Source organism: Sarcophilus harrisii, chromosome 1 (genome assembly GCF_902635505.1).
Source record: "Sarcophilus harrisii chromosome 1, mSarHar1.11, whole genome shotgun sequence".
Taxonomy (NCBI): domain Eukaryota; kingdom Metazoa; phylum Chordata; class Mammalia; order Dasyuromorphia; family Dasyuridae; genus Sarcophilus; species Sarcophilus harrisii.
Genome location: NC_045426.1, coordinates 245,545,444 through 245,558,501, shown reverse-complemented (window position 1 = coordinate 245,558,501; position 13,058 = coordinate 245,545,444). Strand labels below are relative to the sequence as shown.

Genomic DNA, 13,058 nt, shown 5'->3' with positions numbered 1-13,058 from the left:
TAAACAAATCTACCAATAGAAATGTTAGTTCTCCGGAGGTTATAAAGAAGCTTCAAGAAAGATGGTATAGAAGCACTATGAGTGAGTTTGCCAGAATAATTTTGGAATGGATATCCTACAGTTATTATGTGGGCAAGAGATCCTTTCTGGCAAGAAAACAGGGGATAGGTTAAAGTTATTTCCCTGGGGGAGTAGCTAGTACAAATGGGTGGCATCTAGGGTGGGGATGGTGACATTTGGGAATGGGACCTTTGCAAATAAAGCATCAGATCTCATATGTGGCTGCCTTGCCCCCACTGCCCACGGAGTTCTGTAGCCTGACTAAAGACTAAGGAGCCACAGAGTAACAGAGAGAGCTGGAGAAAAAATACTAAGAGCAAAGCTCTCATCCTTGGAGTGTTGTTAAAGGTAATACTGTTATTTTTTCTGGCTCTAGGGCATGAAATAAATTAATATATGTAGATTGTTACTTTATCTTATTGGTACAACTGAGGTGGAATTATTACTGCATGATCAGCTGTCAAACACATCTAAGGAGACTTTATCCAGTCATGTATATGCCTTCAGGCTGAAGCCTGAAGGACCTGTCTTGATGCTATTATAATCAAGTCCCTACTTTTTCTCCTATAGCAAATTTCTATAATCAGAGCAAATGGTCTGTATCCATTTAATCCCAATACAAGTATCCCAGAAGATACGATGGTTTTCTAGCTTAGATCTTAAAGACGCTTTCCTTTGCATTTGGAAAAAGTGGAAAATAACAAGAAAGAAGGCTGGAATGAGGGAGAGAAGGATACAGGCAGTTTCACCCTTCTCTATCCAGTGTGTTTCCAGTGTTTCCAGGAGTCCTGTAGAAGAATAGTTTCAGGTCATCTGTGGGTTCACAGGAATATTCAGGAATGTCTGAGGGAGAAGTAACAGGAGTAGCACTTTTCATTCTAGCAACATGAGTCCATCGGGGGAACCCTTCAAGTTTACACTCAATTCTCTCAAGTCTCCAGGCTCAGTTTAGTAAGGATTTGCTTGAGGATTTGATTCATTTTTTTCACCTTCCCAGAAGACTGAGACTGCCAGGCAGGGTGGAGATGATAAGTAACCTTAAGGGGCTCAGCCACCTTTTGAGTTATTTGAGAAGTGAAGGCAAAGAGCTGAGCAAGCCAAAAAGAAGTTCCCATTGGCTTGCCTCTGGGATTAGAAACTGGCCGGAGGGTATAGGATACAGTGGGAGAATTTTTTGCTATCAAAAGTTCCCTATCTTTTCATATAGCCGAATGAGTGTGCAAAATATTAAGAATATATTTGGAGTCTGTATAGATATTCACTTTCATTCCTTTCCCCAGTTCCAAAGCTCTGTGAGGGCAAAAATGCTCTATGGTTGGCATAGGATGAGCTTAGAGGCTACTTCAATTAGAAGGGCTGTGGCAGCTAGCTCTAAGTCAGGAGGGTCACCCCCCCAAACACCAAGTTTCTTTGAGAAGTAAGCAAGGGGTCTGAGATAGAGACCCTAGTTGAGGCGAGACCCCTAGGAACTGGCCCCACCTTCCATCAATGTACAGGGTAAAAAGCTTTAGAAAAAGTTAAGTCTGAGGCAAGAGATTAATTTAGCTTTCAAGGTCTTAGCAGACTGATTAGAGTGTGGATCTTTAGACAAAGAAACTTCATAGCCCTGGATGAGGGAGGGGAGCTGGAAGTTAGGGGGTTTTATGGCTGAAGTCAGAGCTGCTTCTCAGGTAGGGCTACAGATCAAGATATCATCTACATACTGGATAGTCAGTGCCTGTCCAAACATGTGGGGGCTGTCATGGAAGCCCTGAGCTACCTCCATGTTATGTTCGTAACGTTCATGTTAACTGGTGGGGGTTACTTTCCCCTGAATTTGCTCCTGCAAGGGCAAAAAGAAATTGTGAAAATGCAATGGTATGCAAAGGAAAGCATCTTTAAGATCTAATATGGAAAAGCATTGTGTTCCCCGGGATACTTGTAGTGGCTCTCTCATGACTTCTACTGACCATTTGCTCTGATTGTAGAAATTTGCTATAAGAGGAAAAAGAAGGGACATGATTATAATAGCATCAAAACAGGTTCTTCAGACTTCAGCCTGAAAGCCCATACATGACTGGATAAACCATCCTTATGATATGAAAGGACTCTTTGGTTCCCTGAACTTTGTAGGGGGCCTGGGTCAGAAAACCCTGACTCTTCTGGCTCTGGCTCCTCACCCCCCACCCTTAATTCACCTGGAGATTACTATCTAGACCACCATCTTCCATCCTTAATTCATCTGGAGATCACTCCTTCATCCCAGGCTACAAAAGACTAAATAAAATTGAACTTTGCCTCTCAATTCCCTACTACTTTCCTAATCAAGATCGTAGCCCACTGAGAACTCTCAGTGTCACAATAAACCCTCTTTTGTCAATCTTAACTTGGTGACTGGGACTGTGAATTCTTTCATAAAACCTGCAACATTGGCCTGGGGATCCCCAAATGCTGTTAGGGTATCTCATCCCTCAACTCTTAGATCTGTTTGTCAGCAGATCGTGTAGGAATAATTCCACCTCAGTTGCATTAATACAATAAAATAACAATCTACATGTATTAATTTACATTGTGCCCTAAAGCCAGAAAAAAATAACAACATTCATTAGAAGAACAAAAAAGTTAAAAATCTCAAGGATGATGATGGAGGGAAAAGAGGGAGTCAGTAGTGCCAGATGTCAAACTTTACTAAATAACAGTAATCTTCCAAAAAAAATTGGTTTTGGTTAACAAAAAGAGAGATTGATCAGTAGAGTAGATTAAGTATACAACATACAGAACCAAAAAACCCAGTAACCTAGTATTTATTAAACTCACAGTTTCCCAGTTACTGGGAAAGGATTCACTATTCAACTAAAACTGCTAGGAAAACTAGAAAGCAGTCTGCCAGAAATTAGGTATAGGCCAATACCTCACAGACCACACATAAAAATAAGCTCCAAATTGATTCAGAACTCATATATAAAGGGTTACATCACAAATAAATTAGAGAAAAATAAAGAAATTGCCATGCAGATATATAGGTAGGAGAAAAGCTGTTTTGTTATTGGGGGGAGGGTTGTATTATTTATTTATTGTTTCTGCATCTTTGATATAAAACTCTTAAAAGAGAAATTTCATACAAAAACTTTTTCTAGGAGAAAAATTCTTGAATAAACAAATAATAGAGAAGGTCACACAAGATTAATAGACAATGTTGAATATGTAAAAATTTAAAAATTTTTGCAAAAACCAAACCAATGGAACTAAAATTAGAAGAGAAGAAAGTGACTGGGACAAAATCTTTTGAACAAATTTCTCTAATAAAGATCTCATTTCCAAGATATATAAGTCAGAAATTGATATTTATAAGACTAAGAAACATTCCCCAATAAGTTAAAGCTATAAAAAGGCAATTTTCAGTGGAAGAAATCAAAGCTATCAAAAATCATATGAAAAATGTTCAAAGCCCTAATAATAAGAGAATATAATGGAATATTATTTTGATGCAATAAGGACTCTGTGTCTCCCTGATCTATGTGGAGGGTGGGCTACCCGGCCTGGGGAAATTCCTAAAGATGACACCCACTCTCCTGCCTGGTTCCCACTGGAATCTCCCACCTCCAATTAATCTGGCAATCACTTTGGTCTGGAAAACAATCACTGTTGTTTCCCTCATTTCTAGAGCCCCCAAGTTGGGGTGACAAAACATACTATGCTTTCTAGAGCTCCCAGGCTGGGGTGATTAAAATATACCTTCCTAGTGGAGAAGTGATGAGGTGGGACTCCCGAGGATGGTGGAAAAATGGAGTCCGTTTATTTCAAGGACTTTGCCCTTTTTATACCCTCGTACTCTTATGTAACAAAAACACTGAACATGCTTCCAGTATATACTGCGCATGTGGGAACCACAAAAACAACTTGCTATTGTCTGTAATTTGCTACCTGGTATCACTCTTCCACCTGGTATCACTCTGCTTCAATCACAACACAGATTGTCACTGCCCCTTGACTTCTCAGCAAAGTGGGGAGCTCTTAGGGGAAATGGAGAGCCAAACCAGACATTGTCAACAGGTTCCTCTGAGCTGAGGGATCTTATCCCTCACTCAGAGTTTCCCCATTATCTGTGACCCTCTACAAATCACTACCCTTTATTGATTTGAAAATTAGCCCCTAATTGCTCCCTAGCCCCAAACCATAGAAGGCTAATAAAAGACAAGATTCTATACCCAAACCTTTGGTAATTCCTGTCTCGAATAGCTCACTGAGGGAAGTTGTTTCTCAGTGAAAATAAACCCTTTTTTTTCCCCAAAAAAAACCTCGCTTGGAGATCGGGATTAGGAATTCTTTTGCAAAAACCTGCGACACTGGCCCGGGAACCCTGTTCCTATTAGGGCATCTCTCACCTCTCAACAATACCATAAAAATGATGAAATGGAAATTTTAAGAGGAATTTGGGAAGATCTCTAAGAACTGATAGAAAGTGAGTAGAAATAGGCAAACAATTTATACAATAACAGAGAAAAAATCTTTAAAATATTTTATAATTCTTATCAATGCAACAATAAATACTTTCAAAAGAATGAAACAAACATACTACACACTTCTTGAGAGAAGTGATGAATTTAAAATTCAAAAAGATATATTTTTGGAAATTAATAATATGGGAATTTGTTCTACCAGAATGCATAACTAGGGCTTGAGGGCTTTATTTTTCTGTGTTTTTTTATACCAAATGTGATTGGGGAGAGAGAGATATAGTAAGAGTGACAGATTTATTTTCCAAAGCTAGTTAGATAAAAAAAATAAAAATAACATTTAAAAAAGAAAAAATAACTTTAAAATTTCCAAAGCAAATTTATGATGGCTTGAATAAAGTAGCTAGGTGGGTCATAGAGAAGAACAATTGAAAGGAGGAGACTTTTGTTGAAAAGTGGAAATTAAGTGGGCCTTTGTTGCACTGATTCCCAATTGAATTCTCATTGCTACTTACTAAAGCAAGTAGGGAAAAGCATTAACAAGATGATCTTGTCCTTAAGTAGGCCCTTTTGTTGTCCTTAATTGGGCCTTGTTACTATTGGCCCTTGTTGAATTTCTTACATTGACAAAATTATTATGATTCCCTCAGTTACTGCATCCAATTAGAAAGCCAAGCTATAGATGTCAATCCCCAGTGGTATCTTTTTTCTATAAAATAACTTACTGGTACCCCACTTCTTCACAAATGCCCATTAGGATTAGCCTTCTTACTAAGAGTCACTATAGCTAACCCTTTTTAGGAAGTTAGCCAGCCATTCACTGGTTTAAGTCCTTTGCTAACTCCTTTTAGAAATCAGTCCATTTACTAAGCATCACAAAGGCTAACTCATTAGGAATTTAACCTGCCTTCTGGGATCTTCACTCTCTGTTATATTGTTCCCCTGTTAAATTCTAACTCCCTTTTGAGACAGCCTGACTGTTGATGGTCTAGTAATAAAATTTTGTCTCTTGGTTTAAGCCCACAAATTCTTTTGAGACGCCTTACAACACCAGCCTGAAATTCTAATATATTTGGGGGGGTTCAATCTTCACATTCCAATATTTAGATGAATACTCTTTCTGGTCCTCAATTGCTCTCTTAACAAATAATGTCAACATAAACACCTGAGAAAGTACAAAAATGTTTTTAATGCATTAAGACTTTAGAGCTAAAGATGACATAAGTCATCATAAAAAGTGTTCTTTCCATTTTAAAAACGAATCTGCAGCCCAAGAAAATTATGAGACTTAGTCAAAATCACATAGCTTAGTTAATGGTGAATACTGTAATGCCAGAGAAACTGAGGCAGGAGAGAGATTAGAGCGCTTTTATTATTTTATTAATTGGAGAGTATAATTGACTGGACAGGACTCTCATCTCAAATTATCCAGTCAGACAGAGATAAAGATGTACTGGGACCAAGGAATCCATGTTGGTCCCAGGGCTGGAGGAGACTGTCATCTCAAGGAATCCAGCATGCTGCATGCAGCAGCCAGCCTCCAGCAATGAATGGGAGAATCTCAAACTCTTAAATACCCTCTAGAGACAAAGAAAATGGAAAGGGCGGGAAAGTTTCTGTCAGGATAGGGGAGGCTATAAATCCTAAGAACTCTGAAACAATCCTGTCTGACAGGAATAAGATATAAATTCTTGAGGACAGGGAAGAGTCAAGAGGTCTGCTCTCTTGTTTATCTTGCTAACAATTTATAATCTTAGAGTAAATGGTTCCTAGTCTTAATGGACCAGAAGCGGGGTTTACAACTAAAAGAGACTGAGATGAGGGAAACTCGTAGAACAGTTCAAAAGAGACTGTGGCATAACAAATACAAGATGAAAACCCAGGGTTCTTAACTCCAGATCCACTAGTATCTCCCCTTTAACACAGAATGTTGCTTGCTTTTAGACAGATAAAAATAGATAACATGTGGAGTTGGTAGGGAGGTAGGTTTAAATCTTGAAACTTCTTGAAGCTCTACCAATGAAATGAAATTTTCTTTCCTTCATTCATTTGTTTGAAAGAACAAAAAAATTTTTTCTTGCATTTTCTTTCCAATTTTCCTTTCTGCTTTCTTTCTGTGTGTGAAAGAGGTTTTTGCTGGGATTTTTTTTTTTTTTTCAGAATACATTCACCTTTGGAAAATCTTATGTTCTAAAATTTTTCCTCCCTCGCTTCCCCCCACACCCTCCTCTAGACAGCAAGTAATGGAATATTTGTTAAACATGTGCAATTCTTCAATACGTATTTCCACAATCATCATGCAGCCCAAGAAAAATCACATCAAAAAGGAAAAAATGAAAAAGAAAACAAAATACAAGCAAAAAACAACAAAAAGAATGAAAATACTATGTGGTGATCCACATTCAGTCTCCATAGTCCTCTTTCTGGGTGCAGGTAGCTCTCTATATCACAAGTCTATTGGAATTGGCCTGACTCACCTCATTTTTGAAAAGAGCTGAGGCCATCATAATTGATCATCACATAATCTTGTTGTTGCCGTGTATAATGATTTCTTGGTTCTACTCACTTCACTTAGCATCTGTTCTTATAGTCTCTCCAGACCTTTCTGAAATCATCCAGCTGATCATCCTTATAGAACAATAATATTCCATAACATTCATATACCATAACTGATTCAGCCACTACTCAACTGATAGGTATCAATTCAGTCTCCAGTTTCTAGTCACTACAAAAAGGGCTGCTACAAGCACTTTTGCACATGTGGGTCCTTTTCCCTCCTTTAAGATCTCTTTGGGATACAAGCCCAGTAGAAACACTGTTGGATCAAAGGGTATGCACAGTTTGATAGCATAGTTTCAAATTGCTCTCCAGAATGTTTGGATCAGTTTACAATTCCCCCAATAATGGATTAGTGTGCCAATTTTCCCACATCTCCTTCAACATTTATCATCATCTTTTCCAGTCATTTTAGCTAATCTGAAAGGTATGTAGTGGTACGTCAGAGTTACCTTAATTTGCATTTCTCTGATAGTAGCAATTTAGAGCATTTTTTCATAGGACTAGAAATGGTTTCAATTTCTTTATCTGAAAATTGTCTGTTCATATCCTTTGACTATTTACCAATTGGAGAGGCTTGCATTTGTATAAATTTGAGTGAGATTGTTTTCAAAAGCAGACAGAAGTCAAAAAGGGACAAGTGAGATCAAGAGCCATTTTGTTTATTTTACTTTGAAATGGATACTCAAAATCCCAATTTATTCTTCTTGTTAGTGACCTTTACATGAATTAGAAAACAAAAGAAAAAATAAATATGTGAGGAAGTAGTAATTTTAAGTCAGTATGGCCCCAAGGCTTCAAGTCCTAATTTCTGTCCAAATTGTTTATTTCAGAAACAGAAAAAAAGATAATCACTAAAGCAGCAGTTACTTCAAACCTCAAGGTTAATGATAATTTCAAATGTAAACTAATAGGGATAAAACAGTAAACTTCAGGAAGCAAATTGGGAGCCTTGGGCAGAAATTCTAAATGTTAAAATTAGCACTTTTCCCTGGGTTAAGATAGACAATAAATAGAAGGGTGCTCTAAAAGTACAATTTGTGTCTAAAGGTACAAATTGTGTAGACCCTTTGAAATCGCATCTTAACCAGTGGTCTGAAGATATTAATTAATCATACAAGCATCTATCTATGATTGTCACAAAGAGGAAAGAAAAAGACCTCCCCATCCCCCCCCCCAAAAAAAAAAGCACAGCCTAAGAAAATTTATGTGAATACTCCCTATAGCAGTTCTGAATGACAAAAATATGAGGCTGATAAGGTTAGTGGCAGTCAGAGGGTTGTGGAAATCCCCTTTTGGTCAGAGGAGCAGGTTCTTTGTTCATGAACCCAAAGAGTTTCAGATGGCAAAAATGGAAGTTTATTGTTGGATAGGAAGCCAGTTTTGCTAAGAGACTGATTTCTTTAGTGGCAAAATCCTATTACTGAAATGGGAGCTGGCACTGAGAAGAGAATGTCTTCTCAGTGGGCAGGGTCCTACATTGGATTTTCTGCAAAGAAATAAGTAAAAAGAAACCTATTTTATGAGTACCTCTTGGCCGAGGCTGGGGCAGCCTTAGCTCATCAGACCAGGATTTCTCAATTGAATATGAAATCTTTCCTGAGACTGTGACTTCTCAAAAGATTAATAGGAGTTTAATTTACCTTTGAATGGTATTGCTTATCTCCCTGTTGAGGTGATGTAAAACTATTTGGAATCTGGGTTTTTGCAGATTAAAGGGAACATGGTTTTTGTGATTTTACAAGATTTTTACAGAGTTCACTAATGTTAAGGCTACATGATAGCCAAGAGATTCAAAACAAATTTCCAATTAAAATTACATTTTGAAACTCTGAAATTGATAGTTCACGCAAAAAGCCCTTCTTCCAACCATTACTAAGAATTTAGAGGCATATTCTTCTATGTATTTGTAATCAGAGCAATGTAAATAAATGTTTTTGAATTGTTAATGCATGTTCTAAAGTGTTCTCCATAGGAAATAATGACTCTGGATTGAAAGCTTGAAAGATGTGAATGCCATAAGAATATAGTGACCACTGACAGACATTTAGTATGGGGATATAATTATGAAGGAATTGAGAGCTCATAAAAAACTGGGATTTATATGGAGATTCTGTGAATTTGAGTCCACACTAAGGGTTTAATAATCAGCAAGTTCTATTATCATAATGGTTTCTTTCTTTCTCATTCCTTAATGGAATCTTCATTCTACTTGATGATGTAGAAAATCTTTGTTAATAATTAATTAATTTAACATAAATTTTGGAGGGGATGTGGAAAAACTGAGACATTACTACATTGTTGGTGGAATTGTGAACTCAGACAGCCCATTCTGGAGAGCAATTTTGAACTACGTCCAAAGGACTATATATATACTGCTGTGACCCAGCAGTATCACTACTGGGGCTGTAAACCAAAGAGATTATAAAGAGGAAAAAGGACCCACTTGTGCAAAAAATGTTTTTAGCAGCTCTTTCTGTGGTAGAAAGGAATTGGAAATTGAGTGCATGCCCATCAACTGGGGAATGGCTAATAAATTATGGTATATGAATATAATAAAATGTTATTTTTCTTTAAGAAATTATGAGTAGACTGATTTCAGAAAAGCCTGATAAGGTTTACATGAACTGATGTTGAGTGAAGTGAGCAGATCCAGGAGAACATGGTACACAGTAACAACAAGATTTTGTAATGATTGGCTTTGGCTCTTCTTAGCAATACAGTGATTCAAGACAATTCCAATAGACTTGGGATGGAAAATGCCATCAGCCTCTAGATAGAGATCTATAGGAGAATAAATGTAGATCAAAGCATATTATTTTTACTTTGTTTTTGGTTTGTTTCTTCTTTCTGATTTTTTCTTTTATTCCAATTTTTCTTTCACAACAAGATTAATATGGAAAAGTTTAAAATGAATGTATATATATGATCTACATGAGACTGCTTGCAGTCTTTGGGAAGGAGGAGACAATAGAGAAGGAGAAAAAATTTGAAACTTAAAATCTTACAGAAATGAATGTTGAAAATTATCTTTTCATGAATTGGAAAAATAAACTATTGGAAATCTAAAATGATAATTATAACTAATTTCAAATTCATGTATATTTAAACAGTTTCAGTGCTGATCAAATTGAGATGTTATATATATACATATATATATATATATATATATATATATATATACTAATCAAAATAATGTTTAAAGGCCCCTTTAAGTACCATTTCTTACCGCTATTCTGTTTTTTTCTGGCGAATCCATCACTGAACTTCTATCAGGCACAAGGCTGAAATAAAGTTAAATTTTTAGCATTCTGAAATGAAGTTTCAAAACACATGTATACCAAATATTTCCACATTTTGTAACACTTGAAGATGAACTTTATGAATGTAAAAACCTTCTAAATATCAATTTCAAGATATCAAAGTAAAATTATGGGATGACTGATAGAATGAGGATGAACTTCACAGGTCATCTATACTAAAGCTTCTTAATTTTTTTTCAATTGTTACTCCTCCTGATTATAAATGTATATAAAATATTATGCAAATCAAACATTTACTGATAATAAATCACAATTTCACAACCCCCACATTCAGTTACTTGACCCCAATTTAAGAAGCTTTGATCTAGTTCAACTTCCTAATTTTATATAACAAGAAACTGAAACCACAGGAAATTAAGTGAATTGTCCAAAGAAACAAAGCTAATTTGTTACAGAGTCAAGATTTGAAAACAAATTCTCTGACTCCAAATCAAAAGTTTTCACTACAATGAAAAAAAATAATGGAATAGGAATTGTATTTTAAATAGTTAAAAGTGACCTGGAAAATGTTCTTTAGAGAAACAACAGTAGTCCATATCCAAACGCTGTCAATTTCTAACTCTAAGTATGGCTTCCTTTCAGCCTTTAATATTGTCTAATTTTTCCAGTCTGGTTTCATGATAGCCTTCTCTTGGATCTCTTCCCACCCTTAACTGCCTATTTTTATTCTCCTTTATTCTGATTCTCCATATATATACATACATATATGTGTATGTATGTATATTATGCATATACACATATTGTATAGATGTATGTATATATGTTTACATATATGGAAAGATAATTAGATAGCTTGATATAAATCTCAGCTACTAATGTGGTGATCTACAAGGCTCATGTCATGATTTCCATTTTCTCTCTATATACATTCTCTTTTTAGCTAGAAAGAGAGACTTCCTGCATAGTAACAATGTTTGAGGTTACTTTATGAATAATTCCAAATTTGAGAGTTCTCAGGTTTTAGAGTCTGGCCATCCGGTTCTTGGAAGAAGATTTCCTCCTTTTTCAGAGAAGAAAGATAGCTTCTGAAACTAGAGAAGTGGATCCAGGACATGAAGAACATGGGGATGAATCACATCATGAGGTAGCAGAAGATCAGAACCTTGCAGTCTCTCTCTACTATTACCTTTAGATACTCAGACACATTACTTCTTTGGAAGTCCACAAAGTATATTTACTTTCTATTTAGGAGCCTAATGGGCTATTTAAATATTTATGTGTAACTGTACAGTTTTTTCATCTCATAAATTTTCTAGGAGAGTTAAATAATGGCTTTCTCCCAAAGTCCAAGAATCTCAAGAAAAGTCATGGGAAAAATTAGAAGAAAAGGGAGATCTAACAATACTAAATCTCAAATTTACTACAAATCATCAAAAATATTTGCTACTGGTTTAAAAAAAAGAATTGTTGATCAGTGGAAGAAATTAAATACATCACATAAAAGACAAACAAAAGAGAATTGCCTAGTATTTTATAAACCCACAGACCACAGTTAATGGGAAGACTGACAAAATCGTTACAAGTGCTAGGAAAACTAGAAAGCAGTCTGCCAGAAATTATGTATAGACCTCCTCTCCCTTCTGTCTTCCTTTTCAAAATGATAGCCTTCATCCACACTGTGATCTCTAATTCTTAACCTTTCATTTTTCTCACAGGCCATCTTCCTTGAACTAGCCATTGTCTCTTCTTCACATCTTGACTTCTTGATGAACCAAATCAACTCTGAATTGTTGTCTAGAATCACTAGTCTCCTTACTATATTTTAGTTTGTGCTCCTTCTTATCTTGGAATCACTCTCATGTGCTGAATGAGGATGGAGAAAATCATGTGACCATTCTGAATGGTCTACTACAAATTTACCATATAGTCTCAACTGGACCCTTACTGAATCAGTAAGGCAATTTTACTATACCTTGTTTCTCAACTCAATATCCCACTCTCCATAGCAAGTCTTCCACACCTTTTCATGACTCTTCCAAATTTTTTCATCCCTCCTCAAGCCTCCCATGGCCGCTCCTTCCCACATTTTCACAGCTGAGAACTTTGTCTTAAGTTTTACAGAAAAAAAATTGAGACCATTCACCATGAGATCCCTCTTCTTCCCTCTTCCTCAACCCCTATAACTCAGATGTCTTCGTCACTTTCCCTTCTTTTACCCTGTCTCAAATGAAAGGGTTTTATTCCTTACCAAGACTAACCTCAATCTACCTGTTTAGATAATCCCAATCCATCTCATCTTCTCCAAGAAATTGCCCCCTCTGTCATTCCCTTTCTTATTTCCAAAATTTCCTCAAATAGCTTATTTTCTACTAGCTACAAACATGTCCACATTTTTCTTATCTTGAAAAAAAAAACTCTTAGTAGATCCCTGATGTCATCCTATATCATTTTTGCTTTTAATTGCTTAACTCCTTGAAAAAGCCATTTATAATAAGTGCCTCCACTTTCATTCCTCTCACTTTCTTAACTCCTTGTAATTTGGTTTCCAATCTTATTGCACTGAAACTGCTCTCTCCAAAGTTCCCATTCATCTCTGATTGCCAAATCTAAAGGCCTTTTATCACTCTCATTCTCCTTGACCTGTCTGCAGATTGTGACTGTTGATTTCATGAAAATCTCTTCTATCTAGGTTTTCTGGACACCATTTTCTCCTGGTTCTCCTTCTACCTATCTATTTCTTTTG

The 13,058-nt window shown here is 36.3% G+C and overlaps 1 protein-coding gene across 2 annotated transcripts in view; it reads right to left on the bottom strand.

Annotated features, from left to right (window-relative positions):
- Nucleotides 1-13,058, bottom strand: part of CCDC192 (coiled-coil domain containing 192) — a 327,828-nt gene that overhangs the window by 299,196 nt on the left and 15,574 nt on the right. The window contains exon 2 of one of the 2 annotated variants that reach the window (XM_031939355.1): nt 10,282-10,336. The exons of the other annotated variant lie outside the window; for it this stretch is intronic. Coding sequence (XP_031795215.1) covers nt 10,282-10,336 — 55 coding nt within the window. The remainder of the gene's footprint in view (nt 1-10,281; nt 10,337-13,058) is intronic. 2 annotated transcript variants of the gene reach the window in all.